Genomic DNA, 16,658 nt, shown 5'->3' on the forward strand with positions numbered 1-16,658 from the left:
GAGCTGGCGTTGCCTGGCAACTTGGCAGCTTGGCAGCTTGGCAACTTGGTAACTTGGCCAAGAGCCCCTCAGCCTCAACCAAGTTGGTCGTCTGCGTTACGGTTATCGTCACTGCTGTGGCTTCTCGACGAACGCCCCATCGCGCAATCGCCCCCTCAATTACGCCTGAATATGCATTAGCAATGGATTTGCAATTCCTTCGTCAATAACGATCCCGATGCAAAGGGAATCTCTCGAATGTTGCAATTTCTTAAATGGGCGAGTGGGTGGGGCGGTGCGGGAAAAACTTGTTTCAAATCAGATACCTAATCGGCACATTCCAATTGATTTGGGATATTGAAGTAGCACTTTGTGTTTAAATAGAGCAGTATGTACAGTATCTTTGTGACAGTGAAGTTAAAGTTTTAATTTAAATGGGCTTTATATACCGTTTATACTGAGGTTACATTTATTGCCATCAATAATGTAAGTAAATAATAAAAAAAAAATTATTTAACACAAATGTTTTTATATTATAAGTAAAATACAATCAGATAAAATACATTTCCTTAAATATTAAATGAGTTTGGATGGAAATTAATTTAAACTTTGTTAAATAATGTACTTTTAAAAACAGTGCTTATTTATTAATTTAGGATTTTTTGTGCAACCAATGAACTCAGACATTAATTCATACTTTGAAACAGACTTTTTTTATTGCCTGTTAATTTTCCTTTCACCACCCCGTTTTCGCCTCTATGTCCTCAATCCTTTTTTAAACTCTCCAAAAACTCCACTGTAAAACTAAAAAAAGGATTCGCTTTGTATGCAGGGCACAAAAGCTTCGCTTCAGCTAGTCAATAGAAAGGCTGAGCATAGCGAGTTGGTTGTGTTAATTTTTCATAGGCCCCCATTCAGATCGCTGTTTGCGTTAGTTTTCCATTTGGCTTCAGAAGCTCAGGGGTTTGTATCGCGGTTATCTTCATGTGGACTCGTTTGTTGGCGCATATTTTGTAATTCAAATCGCTTTTCGTATGCCTTGTGGTTTTTTTGGTCAGAAGCCAAACAAGAGGAGCGCTCTACTGCTCCTAGCAAGTACCTAAGTTTCTGAATATCTGGCGGTAACCAAAGTGGGGCACACAACCACCCACACTTGAACACATACGTGAGTGCACTGGTAACAAACAAAAATTAATGTCAAACTAGAAGCAAAAAATATTATTTTTCAAATAGTATTAAAATAAAAAGAATTTCAAAATATGTAATTAACACATTTAATTTAATGGAAGTGGTGCGAACCTATTAGTTTTAAGATAACTAAAAAAAATGTTAAATATTTTGACTTGTGAATACTATATGTATCATATATGTTTTAAAAATTTAAAATATACTTATTCCTGTTTTCTTGTATTCATGACAATGGGTAATCAATGCTTTCAATTTAAAATAAAAAGTATGAAATGTAGCAATTTAAGACCAGGAGTGACCATAGTTTTTATTTCTTATCCATACTTATTCTTACTAACATTTTTTAAAAGGTAATTTATTTTTCTAAATAAATAACAAATTTCATTTTTATATTGTTTTAAGCAACTCCATTATTATTACAATTTATCTGAGTGTGTCTGAGGTGAATATGGAGTGACTCTAAGTGAATACAAAGCGGCTTAGTCGACCGGACCCAGCATTTTTCGACTTCTTTGAGCCCAGGGAAAGGGGAAAGTGTTTTTGGGGATGGGAAAACGGCTGGAAGTTTTTCGCAAACACACACACACATTACTTTGGCCAGGAGTTTGCCTTCTTTCGGCCGCTTTATCTCTGTTTACGCAGCCGACGCACGTGCCCTCTTCTTGAGCCCCGAACTCCTCCGTCGCCCATTTCTTGCCAAGAGAATATTCCTAATTCCCATTAGCAAAGTCTAAGCTGCTTACGAATGGTAATTGCAGCCGTATGCTTTCTGTACACACTATAAGTTATTCATTATCCTGTATCGGTTATCCATAATCAGCAGGCACACACAACTCTTTCACTTTCCGCGAAAATAGTTACTTTAACGACATCAAACCAAACAAGTTAGTTTGATTTATTCGTTTGCGATTCGTCCAACAACCAAATTTCAATAACAAACAAAAATATAAAGGGATTTTCTCTAATCGATAAATTATTAGACAAATCAAGTACATATCATGTCATAACAAAACATGGTTTTAAAAAGAGTTATTGTATAATTTGCCAATATGTATACTTATTTATAACCCCTAATGGAATAGAGCTATATAAGATAATACAAAAGTATTGCTTTCCCTTATAAAAATTAAAGCTATATAACATTATTGTTGAATTAAATAAATAAACTATTTTATATTTGTCAAACTATTGCATTATAGAAAAGCTATGATCGTATTTTTTATAGTTTAAAAACAGCTTTTTATAACATCAAATATTTATTAAGGTGTAAGAATTGTTTTTAAATTTAAATGTTAAATCCAAACTGAAAGTAAGGCTAAGAACACAGGGCATTGTGCTCTTATCCACAAAGCAAAAAGGACAAATAATCCATGATTCACAAGTTGAGGAAAGGAAAAGCGGCACAAACATGCCAGCAAGTGACACAGCAAAATGTGGAACAGAGCAAACTTTAGTCGACATAAATGGAACGAGCTGAGCCGAGCTGAGAAACTGAATCTGTTTTAGTAGAACAGCAGTTGAGGCTGTGGGCCTTAAATAGCCTTCGTAATTAGATACATGAGACATTGGTCTAACTCAAGACTGAATAGAGCTTAGCAACAAATTCAGAGAAAGTCAGCTTCTTGCAAATAGGCTTCGGCTGCCACATTTTATGAATAACCATAAAACCTAATTACCACTGGTAATGCATTAGGTGGTTTTCACACTCACATCATCAGCCCCACTCAATGTTAAAAAAACTCATTTATTTATGTTAAAAAGATCCATTGATGAATCTGCCAATTAAATAATTACTCCAAATGCATTTTTACAATTTCTTTTCCATAGGTTTATTCTATTCGCTCAACAAAGCATTTATTTTACACATTTATATATTAAATCAATTTTTGGGTTATGTTCTTTACTTTTTATATATTTATTGGATCAAGTTTAACACATTTATATATTAAATAAATTTTCGGGTTATATAACTTAATTTTTATATATTTCTACTATCTCTTCTTCTGACTTGAAATATCTATTTTAACTTATTTGTTAAAATATTTTTGGGCAAACTATAATCTATATAGCCTTGCAAAGTCCTTTTAATTATGTATATGCTGTAAAAAATAAATAAAAATAATGTAGGTAGTTTATATATTCTATATGCTATTTTTAAATTATTTTAAGTAAGTACATTTGTTGTTTCATAGATTTATAAGGTGCCACTTGGGCACTGTGTAAACTTTGTGGTAAAAACGAATATAGAAACGAAACTAAAAACTGAGAAAAGTCTTTAATGTAGGCTTAAAGGGTGGCCCAACTTTAGACGCCATTGGGGAAACATTAGTGGCGCGAACATACTTATCCCGTACTGCGGAGGTCCCATTCCCTGGGACGTGTTCCCAGCGAAGTGGAGCATCTGCAGCCGGCTACGTGAGGCGAATGCCACGTGGCTGAATGCCCAGCTGATACCCGACACTAATGCCAAACTCTGCCCCTCCCCTCTCGATTGCAGTGCACTCCCTGCCCCATCTCACGGTGCTGAGCCTCTCCGGCTGCAGCAAGCTGACGGACGACGGCGTGGAGCTGATTGCCGAGAACCTGCAGAAGCTGCGCGCCCTGGACCTGTCCTGGTGTCCCCGCATCACGGACGCCTCGCTCGAGTATATCGCCTGTGATCTGAACCAGCTGGAGGAGCTGACACTGGATAGGTGAGTTCGACCTCCGCCCTCCGCCCTCCGCCCGTTGGGTGCTTTATTATTCATGAGTAAAATTCAATTTCCGTCACCTAGTAGCTGAACCTCTTCTCTGGCAACGGCCATTAATGGCCGGCAGTTCAGGGGCAACAACTGCAGCGTAGTTGCACTGAAAACAAAATTCTTTAAAGAATTATAGAAAACTAAACTTATTTTCTACCATGACTTAATGTGGGGGTTTTTAAAAAGCTGTGTGATAATAACTGGAATTTTGAAATTTAATTTTACCTACTTTTTTAGATGTAAATTTATAGAAAACTAAGCCTTTTTTTACATGGCTTAATGTGGGGGTTTTTAAAGTGTTGCTTTATAATTCCTGGAATTTTAATATTGAATTTATCTATTTTTCTAAGCGGTGTAGCAAATATTTGTAAAGTGTTAAAATACCATCTGCATTTTATGGTGAGCAGAGATGTACATATATTTATAATTTATTTGATGTTTAATTTTACGATTAAGCTGACTTGGTTTTTCCCTGTGCTTCAAAATTTTACGTTCGAGTCTGCATGCTTTTAAATTGGAAGCAAAACCAATTAAACATATAAAGTATAATTTGTTTATAACATTCCAAATCAGAAGGTGTTTTTGGTCCAATTGATTTATGAAGATTTCCCTCAGCTGCTTTCCATAAGCTTAAACTTTTTAAATAGACACAGGATGTTTACAAAAATTGTTTAGGTAGCATTGAGCATTTAATATGAGGAAATCGCAATATTTAAATGATGATTACACATTTAGAATGGGTTGCTGTAGCTAATGGGTCGAAACAACCTGAGTGATCCACGCTGTATGTCTCATAACATTTGTGAGAACATACAAGCCATTAGTTGAATAGCTGACAATACCAATCAGGCTAAGCCATTCCCTTCCCCAATACCACATCTTTATGCCCAACAAGTCACCACGTCTTCCATAATTCTCATTGGTTTGAGGAGAACCAGCGATACACAGTTGATTTTGTCCGACTGTTCCCTGTATACTAAGTGAACATTCGCCGGGCCCGACGAGTTCAACATCGTGTTCGTAAATGCTAATGATTTGGTTAGTTTCCTTGGTGGCGAATAAAGTAAAAGGCGGAGAAGATTCTGCCTCTGGCTGGTACCTTTCCTCCGTGAGCACACAGATTGGTTTCAAGCCGCCTGCAAAAGAGGAACTCAGTAATGAAAACTTCAATCTTGACCAAAATTTAAGTTACCAATCGTCACCGGTTGCTCCAGTTTGAGCAATGCTATATCATTTTGGCCGTCGTCTAAGTACTGAGGATGCCGAAAGACCGACTCAACTTTTAAAAAAGTGTATAAGGTTCTGTTCAATGCCATTGGGCCAACAAATCTAAAAAAAAAACAATTTATAAAATATTTTTATTAAATAAGCTAGCAGAACTTACAAGTTATTTGGCAATTCCCTGGCAATTGTTAAAACAAATTCTGTAAATTAAAAGTTAAAAGATTATTGATTAGCAGAAATAGGCATTTAAATTGAACTTTTGGGAATTAGGTACTTACTGTCAGTGACAAACACACCATGTGCCTGGAAAGTACTTCCATAAACGAATGCCAGTAGGTGCGATTTTATGGTATCACCACCGCAATCACTATACAACCATATATCCCGTACCATCTGAATTTGATTCGGTCTGGGAGTCACTGCCTCCGCAGGCTGTAGCTTTGGTTCTTCTGGAGAACTCACTGGAGTTTCCTCGGCATAAAATCTATTTATTGTTTCTTGAATCCAATCCACATAGCTTGTCACGTTGGTGAAAATTATGGGTTCCTCGCAGCTTGATCTTCCATAGCTCGCGATACCGAACTGCACTTCTAGATCGGTGCCTTCATTAAAGGCAATGCTGGTGGTCAGTGGATTGCCTGAATCATTTTCACTCCAGCAGGCGAACGGCAGACGACCACAGATCTTGTTATGAGTGTCACCCGAGTGCCTTTGACATTCGATTTCACTGACTTTGTTAACGGTGACAGTGTGCAGTTCATTGAAATCCAAATCCCTTCTCGATGGCCCCCAGCCAAGGGATTTGAACGTCCCAATCGTCTCTATGTGATCGATAATTCTCCTATCCAAAACAATGCAGATGGGGTAAATGTGGTCTGCAACGAAACTAATTTTAGTAATTTTGTTTAATTGGAAAACCATTGCTCACATACCATCAAAGACCACGCTGCTCGACAGCTTAAGCAGGCCTATATCATTCTGCTGAGTTAAAGTGTTGAATGATCGGTGCATTAGAGCTTGGGTGGCAGTGTACTCAGTATATGCCTGCGCTTTTCCGTGTGCTGCCAACCTCACTAATCTTTAATCCATAAAAATATTATTCAGAACAGGAAAGGAAGCTTAACTACAATTATTCCAATTAATAACATTTCATAATAGTTTAAATTACACTTATTAAAAATTGATTTTTGCTTATAGTTTTATAAATTTACCGATTGATAACAACTAAATAGTCGACCGATTTATATACTCGTTAGGAATTAATATATACTCGAGTGCTATGCAGATATATGCTTAAATACAGCAAAGTTCTGTCTATTTTGATTAAAATATATACGCTTTATTTGATTGAAAATATTAAATCAATAACATTTTAACTAAAAAGAGTTAACACATAATAAAATGCAAATATTACAGAAAAATAGCATTAGAAAAATTGCCCAAGAATAATTATTTTGCTCATTGTAAAAATAAATTTAAGCCAGACTGTTTTAGTTTTTATTGCGCTGGTTAGCTGAGAAAAATGTTATTTTGAAAAATTATATATTTATATAAGGACACTTACAGATTGAACTGATTTATTAAACACTGTGCAGTGCCTAAAACAAAACCTGAAAAAAATCAAGTGTAATATTATAATATAAATCTTTAAGTCAATAATTCTACGAACGTCTGTGAATCAGGGTGCCGGCACATAAATAATCAGAGGCATTTCTGATGACTGCCATCCAAGGAGCACTTTTTTGGAGTCCAGAATAAATGCCATTGGAACCGATTATAGTTCCACAGGGCTCCTCCAGAAACTGACCAGCACTTTGGTGGCTTAAGACTAGAATGAACAAAGAAGTCCACGCCAAAGACGACTGCATTTTACGAGAGGCACAAATTAAATGAAACACAAAATTGCGATTTTCGTTCTTGTTTCTTATCAGTTTCTTATATATGTTCGCGAGTCAAGATTTCTGACCCTGTCATATTTTATTTCTAAGAACATATTATTATTGTTCTTAGTTTACTTTATAAAATTTGTGTTATTTTTAAATTCTGGAAAAACACAAACTGTGCTTGCGTAGAACATATTGATACGCAGTACAAATATAGAGTTTCAAATTTTTTTAAGTTTAATTTAAAATTTTTTTTATAAAAGTCTTTTAGATTCAGCACCTAAAATGGATTATTATTTTATATGGTTGTCCTTAGGACACTAGATTTTATATTTTTGTTTTCTTTCGATTTTACATTTTTGTAGGTGGGCTTAGAACATAGCTTGACAATTCGGTATATATTGCTGATGTATAGCACCTGTCCTTCTCAAAGGTTACGATCCCAAGCTGCACTGTGTAGATGTTTCTATTAGAATACATTAAATCTGGGTACTATTCCCGATCCTAAGGGAGCAGTCAGGAAGTGGGGAGTCCTTTGGTGTCCTAGCACAAAAATTAGCAACATTACAAAATTCAAAGCTGACTACATTTTGCGCAATTACCAAACAAATGAAGTAGTAAGTGTGAGCGCGATTCCTATTTATTATAAGCTATAATGAGATTTAAATTAGGCCTTATCATTTGACTGAAAAAACATTAACTTCTCTACAAGCAAAATAAAAGAAATCGTTGATCTTAAACCAGATTAGGACCAAAAATTATATAACAAGAAAATAAAATAAAAATTATTATTTTTTTTTAATACTTTTATAATTAACAAAAAAAATGTATATACATACATATATATGTTTTTATATAAGCATATATTTAGAAAGGTTATCTTGAATAAATACATTTTTCAAAAAAAGTGGCCCCTATTTTGTGATAATTTTCAGGACCCTGAATACGAAATCGTTATTCTTTAATGGACCTTTTAATAATAATATTATAATAGTAATAAATATTTTTTCCTTTCCCCTTGGTGTTCTTTTATTTAAATGGATCTTTTTCTGTGCCTTTTAGATGCGTGCACATAACGGACATTGGTGTGGGCTACATCTCCACGATGCTCTCGCTGACCGCCCTCTTCCTGCGCTGGTGCTCCCAGGTGAGGGACTTCGGGCTGCAGCACCTGTGCTCCATGCGGAACCTGCAGGTGCTGTCCCTGGCCGGCTGTCCGCTGCTGACCTCCTCGGGCCTGTCCAGCCTGATCCAACTGCGGCACCTGCAGGAGCTGGAGCTGACCAACTGCCCGGGGGCGTCGCACGAGCTGTTCGACTACCTGAAGGAGCACCTGCCCCGCTGCCTGATCATCGAATAATCGATCATTGATCATTGATTGGATTGATGGACGGACGATCCCGGAGCACTCACTGATTTTGGTTTGGGTATTCGAGTATGCTAATTTGGTACACTTAACCTCCAGTCGGCAAGTTCCTCGCGTGCTATGTGACTTTAACTTTCCGTCAACACTGTACTCTATCCCTTATAGTTTTAGACTTTTTATGATTTCTGCTGTGATTTGATACGGAACTTAGTTAAGTTGATCTGTTTAAGACGATGATGTACCACAAAAGACCCGAAAGATGATATTTATTTACATGCAATACAAGATATGTCTAATATACATATACATAAATATATATTTATATTTATAAATATACATTATTTATATTATTGTAGTTTTTAACGAACCTTTTATTTACTACTTCGCTGTAACCAAACATACAGTCTACGTGTAAATTACTAAAAAAGAGACAAACTCAAAACAAAATTAAAACAAAACATTGCGCCCAAAAGACGAACAAACAACAAATAGAAATTACAAAAAAAAAAAAAAACGAAATACAAAGTGAATCAAAATATGCAATTAAATTACATTAGTTCAAAGAAGTAAAACCGCAGAAGAGGATAATTCGAAAATATTTACGAGTGTAGCGAAAACAGGCCAAAGTTGCCGGCAGCTTTAGATTGAAATTGCAATTGAAATTTACAAATCCTAGACTTTTGCATCCCCTGACCAGTGAAACCTTACTTCGATTGTACCATATGACTACTCTGTAATTAACTTACGGCAACTGAAAGTATTTTAAGCAAGGAATCGGCGACAGAAAGTGCACGCTACCAAAACGAAGTCAATATTAAACACAATGTTTAGCAAATTGTTGTCAAGTTGCGAATTGCAATTGCGAAATCATAGACACAAACAATCGACTTCTGGCCGTCAAAGATACTCTATATATCTAGCTTACGTTATCGAGCTGCTCTTCTCGTTAAGTAAAACCCTCACTCAAACCTAATGTAAATGCTTTGTTTTTAAATCCAATGTGAGAGAGTTTCATCGGGAACATTAAGCAATCGGAGATTGGAAACGGCAGTCTTAAACCAAGAACAACACAACTCTACAAGTACATGATAAAATAAATAAATGGTAAAATTAATAAGATTGCGTTTCAATTATATCATAGATTTAAGGTTAATTGGGTTGATTGATTGGGTTGATTGGAATTCAGGCAGTCTATTTTGTGATGTTTTAAATTCTATTCTTTTAATTCAAAAGTCCGACATCTAAACACCTATTTAAACCGGCATCTTAACAATAGTAATGGGAGCACATATCAACGAGTTGAGTTAACGTAAGGGTCATTCCTCGCAGGCGCCCTCGCCATCCTCGTCGTTGTCGTACTCATCGCCTTCCTCATCATCCTGCTCTTCGTCCTTGCCCTGCTGATCCCACCAGGAGAGCACGCCTAGGCCGGATTCGTTAATGGCACCCTAAAAAGGGGGACACAATATATAGAGAGAACTTTAAAACAGGCATATCATGGCTTACAATAATCCTGTACGGAGTCTTGACCTCCTGGGAAGCGGCTGAAGCGGCGGCCGAGGATGTGCTGGGGCCCTGCTGTGACTGAACCTCCGCCTTGGGCGGTCCAATGGGCGACGTCTCCTCGAAGATCTCGCGCGACACCCGGAACTTGATGGGCTCGCCCACGTCCATGAAGAGATCGTGCTTGGCGCCATCCTCGAGTGGATATTCCCAGACCCAGGCCTGCTCGGCCTCATCGAATCGCGAGGGATGCTGCAGCGCGGCATGTGGGATGAGGATGTCGTCAAAGAAGCCCAGCGTCACGTGGACGCCTTCCCGGCTGCAGTTCCGTATCTTGCCAGTGATCACCGTGCCCACCATCGGCCGGAATACCACGTACCGGAAGAGCACCTCCGTGTGCGAGGCTCCGTCGCCCGGCAGGATGATCGAGTCCTTCAGCGAGACGATATCCTTGAGCGCAATGCACAGTCCAACGTTTAGCAGAACCTGCAACATACAAATTCGGAAATTAGGACCTCAAAGAGACTTTAATTTAGCCCACCTTATTGGCCAACTTGCGGTCGATCTCGTCGCGCACGGCGTCCACCAACTTAAGGTGGAACTGGTCCGGCGCAATTCGCACATTGTCCTTCAACTCGGACAGCACGAACATGTCGCCAAATTGTTAAAATATAGAACTCAAAACTAATGGTCGTTCATTGTTTTGAATGCGAATTACCATGTGTAGTTGCAGGTGTGACCACATACACGTAGGCAAATAAAACCAAAAAATACCAAACAACAAATATCGAAAGAAATCTACGAAAAGCTCATCGAATTGATGTTTGTTTTTATTCTTTATTTCCTTATTTAATTCCATTTTCAGATAAATTAGTCGGAAAAAAAGGAACTGCGTTTTGGAATTTCTATTTCTATACATATTTAAAAGATAAATGAAAACTTGAAGCGCAAAAGTTGTTCACAAAGGTTTGGTCAGCGCATTGGTACTACTATTCACTGTATTGTTTTTTTGTCACGAAAAATACCGTACATATGTTGTTTGCTGATAACCATCCCTAGAAAATACCAAAACAATGTCAACGCTTCACTGTGAATGGCATTCGCAACACGTGCGGTTGGACAAATTTGTGAAATTAGCAGACTTTGAACAACTTTTGCACAATAAATACGTCAGAGAACTTATTAATAATTAGTTAATACTGCATGTCCACGATGAACAACGATCAGCACAAATACAGCGACGCCGAGGAGGAAGAAGAAGACCTAAAGAACGTAAGCAAAATAGTTATTAGCTGGCAAAGAAATACGTTAATACTTCCTATTTTAATAGTCTGAATGGGTGAAAGACTTCAAGACCCTCACAGTGAAGCACGAGATCTTTAAGGACATAAGCTGACGCCCAAGGAGGCCAGCGATGACCTGGCCCAGGTGATAGAACCCACCAACGAGGAGGAGGAACCGGAAGACGAGGACGCAGAGGAGTACGACGAGGAGGACTACGACGATGTGGGCGATGACTACGACACCTACGAGGAGGCCTACACGGGCTTCAACAAGCTGCACGCCCAGCCGCAGCTCACAAGCGCTGGAGGAGGTGCCTCCGGCGGAGGATCCGGTGGCCCACAGCGCGTCAGCAGCTACCAGCCCAACGACAAGCTGCTGCGCCGCTACTCCGCCCGCATCAACGTGGAAAAGTACGATCCGACCACGAACATGAGCGCCCAGGCGGCCAACCGGCTGGTGAACTTCGACCGCCGGGAGCGGACGCAGGTGCGCGACAAACACGACCGGGCCACCGCCGAACAGGTGATGGATCCGCGCACCCGGATGATACTCTTCAAGCTGCTGAATCGCGGCCTCATCCAGGAGATCAACGGCTGCATCTCGACGGGCAAGGAGGCGAATGTCTACCATGCCGTGTCCAAGAACGGCGACGAGGAGTTCGCCATCAAGATTTACAAGACGTCCATTCTGGTGTTCAAGGACCGCGATAAGTACGTGTCCGGCGAGTTCCGCTTCCGGCACGGCTACTGCAAGCACAATCCTCGCAAAATGGTGCGCACCTGGGCGGAGAAGGAGATGCGGAACTATTTGCGGATGCGCAACGCCGGCGTCCCTGTGCCGGAGCCGATCCTGCTGCGCTCGCATGTCCTGGTCATGCGTTTCTGCGGTCGCGACGGCTGGCCGGCTCCAAAACTCAAGGACGTCGAGCTGAGCACTTCAAAGGCTCGCGAGTTGTACAGGGATTGCGTTGTGATCATGTGGCGCATCTACAACCAGTGCCGCCTGGTGCACGCCGATCTTTCGGAGTTCAACATCCTGCTGCAGGACGGTCAGCTGGTGATCATCGATGTCAGCCAGTCGGTGGAGCACGATCATCCGCATTCCTTCGACTTCCTTGCGCAAGGATTGCACCAACATATCGGAGTTTTTCCGCAAGCGGGCGGTGGCCACGATGACCGTGAAGGAGCTGTTCGATTTCATCACCGACCAGACCATCACCGCCGAGAACATGGAGGAGTGCCTGGAGCGCATCTCGGAGCGGATCAAGGATCGCGACTTTGATGCCATCTCGGCTCAGGAGAAGATCGATGAGGCCGTGTGGCAGAACACTTACATCCCAAAGCGCCTGGATGAGGTTAGTTTACCAAATGAATTCCTAACTAAAATTCAATTTACCAATCGGAATTCTCTTTACAGGTTCGCCATTTCGAACGGGATGTGGCCAAGGCCAAGCAGGGTGTGCAGCAAAATCTCATCTACGGCAAGATCACCGGCCTGACATCCGATCTGGATGTGCAGCAGCAGCCTGACGTCCTGGAACCCTCCACCGGCAAACAGGAGGAAGGTAGCGAAGCCCAAACGAGCCACAGCGAGGACGAGGGATCGCAGGATGACGACAATGACGATGACGCTAGTCGGTTCAAGAACTCCGCCAGACCACGGGAGGAGTCACCGGAGAGTAAAAAGGCTCGCAAAAAGGCCGTAAAAGATGCCAAGGCCGAGCAGCGCAAGGTCAAAGTGAAAAAGCACGTAAAGAAGCGCAAGGAGAAAATGGGCAGCATGAAAAAATAGAAATAGCGTTTATATAAAAGTGAGTTTAAGTTCTTATCATTTGATTTTTTTACTTTGCTGCATCGATTTTTATGGGCATATAAATATTAATTAAGCCTTTTAAATTAAATTTAAAACCGAAATTTGTTGAAACCATTGAAAAGGTTCCAAAAATAACGCGATGCACCATAAGTCAATAGAATTTCCCAATTGTAAATATAATACTAACTGGTCGTGTAGTTAGCATAGATAAGGAAAAATTAAAAAAAAAAACATTTAAATAGGTGTTTTTTTTGTGATTTTTAAAAATGTTAAATCGTCTCCACTTATTAGCTTTCCTATGGTTTCTAGTGTAAAGTTTACTTTTTTTCGCTTTTAAGAGAGACTTAACTACTGAGAACGAGAATACCTCGTGGAAAAGCGTGACATTGTCCATTAAAACAAAAGCCATTCTAAAATAAATCTGCTATGGAGCAATGCATAAGGTTCTGCTATTTCCGATCGCAATGTTGCTGCGGCTACTGGTCTTATATTGGAGTTTGGCATGGGGAGAAGTCGCTGGGAAGTCCGTTGTGGAGCCGGTGCGCTACAATCTGACGATCCTTACGCATCTAGCAGGTGGTGGTGCTCAGCACAGATACGAGGGCATCGTATCCATCGATCTAGCAGTGAAAAAAGCCACCCGAAAATTCCACTTAAGGGCCTTCGACATGAAGCTGTTCTTGCACAAAACATGGTTGGTGCGATGGGCCAGTGGCAAGCGGATCAATGTGATCGCGATGAAGAGAAAACCAATAAGTAATAGAAGAGTATTGCTAATAGTGAAGGACAATCTCCATGCCGGCGAGGCATACACACTACACATGTTTTTTACCGGCGAACTAAATAGTTCGCAGCGGAACGGCTATTTTTCCGGTCACTATGACAGAACGCCACAGGTGTTCTACGCATTGACGCGCTTGGAGCCGGACTACGCCCACACCGTGTTTCCCTGCTTCGATCTTGCCAAGTTCAGGACCCCCTTCAACGTAACCCTTGTGCACCACGAGAGATTCGTTGCGCTCAGCAATATGCCCGCCATCCGGGAGACCCCGCAGTAAGTAAAACAAAAAATGGGGCACTTTGTATATTTAAACCTTAATTTTTGTTGTCCCCTTGCAGCGCGGAGATGGCGGACTTTGTGTGGACCACGTTCATGCAGACACCGCCGATGGCCACCTACCAGGTCATGTGGGCACTGCACCAGCTGGACAAAGTTGCCACTGGCCTCACGGCCTCGGGGGAAATGGTCAACGTTTGGGCGAGACCGAAAATGAAGGAGAAGCTTGCCCAGGTGGCAAACTTGACGCCGAGTCTGCTCAGCAGCTTTGAGTCCCTGTTCGGCTATCCATTGCGAAGGGATCCGGACTGGGGTGGCAAGTGGGATCATTTGGTACTGCCGGACTATACGGAAGTGGACAGCGGCAAGGGTCTGCTCGTGTACGGAGAGGATGAGGTGGTGGACTCACGCCTACAGGATATGCTGGCAGAGCAGTTGGCGCGCCAGTGGCTTGGGGTTATGGTGGCTACCTCCGACCTGGATAAATTATATGTGCGCGACGGCATCAACTACTATTTGGCCTTTCAGCTGGCTGCGATGCAGAACAAGACGGGCCACAACATGACCCACCTACTGGAAAGCCGTCTCGAAGTCATGTCTTACGACTCGCTGCCCGAAACGAAGGCCCTTTCGAGCAATGTGAAGTCACAGTCACCCAGCAACAAGATGTTTCGCAAACACAAGATTGCCCTGATCACCCACATGCTAAAGGCGGCTTTCGGCGACAAGATTTTCTTGGAAGGATTGCGAGGGTTCTTCGAGTCGTACGCCAACACTTCAGCTTCAGTCGACCAGCTGCTGGAGGAGTGGCAGCGAGCAGCCCGCCGACGCTACCAGCTGCCCGTTGCGGTGGCTCTGAGCACACTAATGGACACGTGGCTAAGGCAACCAGGATACCCAATGCTCACCGTCCTGCGCGACGACCTGAACGACAAGGTGACCATCACGCAGAACCGCTATCAACAGAACGATATGGATGTGTATTCCAAAGACTGCTGGTGGCTGCCGGTCATGTACATCACCGAATCCCAAAAGCTGGCCCAGGTGGAGTGGATGGGTTGCCAAAACAAGAATAAAAAAGATGAACTAACGCTCACCAAAGTCGTTCATTCAAATGAATGGCTGCTGCTGAATGTCGATGCTGCAGTGCCTGTTCGTGTTCTCTACGATCTTCATGGCTGGCGACTGATTGCTGACGCACTGGTCACCCAGTTCACCCAGATCCCGGAGCTCAGTCGTGCCCAGCTGGTGGATGATGCCCTCGGAATGGCGTGGGTGGGTCAAATGCACTATAACACCACCCTAAATGTGATCAAGTATCTGGCAAATGAGACAAGCGTTCTGGTTTGGGAGACGGCACTTATCCATCTGGAGAAGCTGCAGAGCGTCATGAAAATGAGCACGGGTTATAGGGTCTTTAAGGTGGGTGTCAGTAAATTAAGTTAAATTAACGATTAATATAAAATCTATCTCATATTTCCAGCTTTTCATGCACAATCTCATTGTGCCAAATTTTAAAGTAACATTGCAATTGCTTAAAACTAAGGCCAAATCCAAGGAGAGTAAAGAAGAGGAGGCATTAGGTAAATCTTTGTACGGTGATTATGTACCGCCTGGCCTGCCAGTACGAAGTCAAAGAATGTTTGGCGGACGCTCAAGAGAAATTCAAGGCGGCAATGGGCCAGAAATCCATATCCTCCATTCCGGAGGGAGTCCAAGAAATGGTGCTCTGCAAGGGCATCCGCCATGGCGTCGAGGACGATTGGCTTATGGTGCGGAACATGTTCTTTGAGGCCAAGGAGGAGGAGGAGAAGGCCATCCTGCTAAACTCGCTGAGCTGCACCACCGAATATTGGGCGATGCAGAAGTTGTTCCGTTGGTCCCTCGACCGCAACAAGGTTCCAAAAGCGCTGACCCTTGGCCTCTTGGCTGCCCTGATGCGCACCTACCTGGGCTACTACATGGGCCATCAGTTCCTCACCGATAACATAGGGGAAATCCTGAGTCGGTGAGTGGGTCGAAATATTCAGCAAGGCTCCAAATAAATTACAATCTTCTTTTCAGCTTCTCCAGCAACGAGCTTAAGTCCATTCTGAAGCCGTTCGTCAATGCAGTGACCTCCAAGGAAGAACTTGCAACGCTAAAAAGCCTTTTGCAAAAGAAATTGCCGTCTTCGATGACCTCCAGCATAAATTCCATGCTGGATCCTGCAACAAAGAGGATCATCTGGCGGAAATTCCTGTATTTCGATCTCCTAAACGCTATTCGGAATAATGTACAATAGTTGTATTAGAAGTGTCTGTCCTAAAGGATCAACAAACAAAGAAATTGGCAACAGAAACGACTTAATACGCGAGTTATTAAGGATATACATTGATACGCGACAACATTTTTATGTATATTCTTGAGAAATGTGTGTCGAGAAGAACCGTCTTCTAAAGTCTTACCCTATTCGATATATTCAAATGTAATATTCAAAACATAACAATTGTTTTTGTACAAATTATCCAAAACAACATTTATTTTTTACAAATTCGAGTTGAAATCGCTTAAACTGTTTAAAATGTACTGGACTCCTATCTGCAAACCATTTTGGAATTGTCATGTCTTATGTGATAATT

At 41.4% G+C, this 16,658-nt stretch overlaps 5 protein-coding genes across 5 annotated transcripts in view; 3 read left to right on the forward strand and 2 right to left on the reverse strand.

Moving 5' to 3' along the window:
• LOC128257085 (F-box/LRR-repeat protein 16) overlaps positions 1-9,488 on the forward strand; it is a 37,508-nt gene extending 28,020 nt beyond the window's left edge. The window contains 2 exon segments of the mRNA XM_052987903.1: positions 3,665-3,860; positions 8,078-9,488. Coding sequence (XP_052843863.1) covers positions 3,665-3,860; positions 8,078-8,375 — 494 coding nt within the window. The 3' untranslated portion in view covers positions 8,376-9,488.
• On the reverse strand, positions 4,343-7,028 carry LOC128257092 (serine protease 53-like). Its single transcript, XM_052987916.1, has 7 exons — positions 6,802-7,028; positions 6,697-6,742; positions 6,065-6,210; positions 5,411-6,007; positions 5,293-5,332; positions 5,101-5,237; positions 4,343-5,044 (listed from the first exon to the last, which is right to left on the reverse strand). Exons 1-7 carry the CDS (start codon positions 6,998-7,000, stop codon positions 4,659-4,661), a joined length of 1,551 nt encoding a protein of 516 aa, XP_052843876.1. The 5' UTR covers positions 7,001-7,028; the 3' UTR covers positions 4,343-4,658.
• Positions 9,489-9,541: 53 nt separating the features above from the next.
• LOC128257102 (DNA-directed RNA polymerase III subunit RPC8) lies at positions 9,542-10,631 on the reverse strand. The gene is made up of 3 exons (XM_052987930.1): positions 10,426-10,631; positions 9,888-10,370; positions 9,542-9,829 (listed from the first exon to the last, which is right to left on the reverse strand). The coding sequence occupies exons 1-3, from the start codon at positions 10,534-10,536 to the stop codon at positions 9,698-9,700; spliced, it is 726 nt and encodes a 241-aa protein (XP_052843890.1). The 5' UTR covers positions 10,537-10,631; the 3' UTR covers positions 9,542-9,697.
• Positions 10,632-10,960: 329 nt separating this feature from the next.
• LOC128257090 (serine/threonine-protein kinase RIO1) lies at positions 10,961-13,134 on the forward strand. Its single transcript, XM_052987910.1, is given in 5 exon segments — positions 10,961-11,156; positions 11,215-11,269; positions 11,272-12,281; positions 12,283-12,522; positions 12,585-13,134. Coding segments are annotated over 5 exon segments (1,749 nt in total). The 5' UTR covers positions 10,961-11,087; the 3' UTR covers positions 12,960-13,134.
• Positions 13,135-13,332: 198 nt separating this feature from the next.
• On the forward strand, positions 13,333-16,602 carry LOC128257176 (aminopeptidase Q). The gene is made up of 5 exons (XM_052988047.1): positions 13,333-14,034; positions 14,100-15,459; positions 15,521-15,599; positions 15,631-16,045; positions 16,102-16,602. The coding sequence occupies exons 1-5, from the start codon at positions 13,415-13,417 to the stop codon at positions 16,319-16,321; spliced, it is 2,694 nt and encodes an 897-aa protein (XP_052844007.1). The 5' UTR covers positions 13,333-13,414; the 3' UTR covers positions 16,322-16,602.
• The last annotated feature ends 56 nt before the right edge of the window (positions 16,603-16,658 follow it).

Source organism: Drosophila gunungcola (assembly GCF_025200985.1).
Source record: "Drosophila gunungcola strain Sukarami chromosome 3L unlocalized genomic scaffold, Dgunungcola_SK_2 000002F, whole genome shotgun sequence".
NCBI lineage: Eukaryota > Metazoa > Arthropoda > Insecta > Diptera > Drosophilidae > Drosophila > Drosophila gunungcola.

Coding starts and splice junctions, on each gene's coding strand:
- LOC128257092 (XM_052987916.1), bottom strand. CDS start 7,000: ATGCAGTCGTCTTTGGCGTGGACTTCTTTGTTCATTCTAGTCTTAAGC. Junction 5,238..5,292: donor AGGGAATTGCCAAATAACTT/GTAAGTTCTGCT, acceptor TTTTTTTTTTAG/ATTTGTTGGCCCAATGGCAT. Junction 5,045..5,100: donor GGAGCAACCGGTGACGATTG/GTAACTTAAATT, acceptor CCTCTTTTGCAG/GCGGCTTGAAACCAATCTGT.
- LOC128257102 (XM_052987930.1), bottom strand. CDS start 10,536: ATGTTCGTGCTGTCCGAGTTGAAGGACAATGTGCGAATTGCGCCGGAC. Junction 10,371..10,425: donor ACCGCAAGTTGGCCAATAAG/GTGGGCTAAATT, acceptor TGTATGTTGCAG/GTTCTGCTAAACGTTGGACT. Junction 9,830..9,887: donor AGACTCCGTACAGGATTATT/GTAAGCCATGAT, acceptor CCCCCTTTTTAG/GGTGCCATTAACGAATCCGG.
- LOC128257176 (XM_052988047.1), top strand. CDS start 13,415: ATGCATAAGGTTCTGCTATTTCCGATCGCAATGTTGCTGCGGCTACTG. Junction 15,460..15,520: donor CGGGTTATAGGGTCTTTAAG/GTGGGTGTCAGT, acceptor TCATATTTCCAG/CTTTTCATGCACAATCTCAT. Junction 15,600..15,630: donor TAAGGCCAAATCCAAGGAGA/GTAAAGAAGAGG, acceptor AGGTAAATCTTT/GTACGGTGATTATGTACCGC.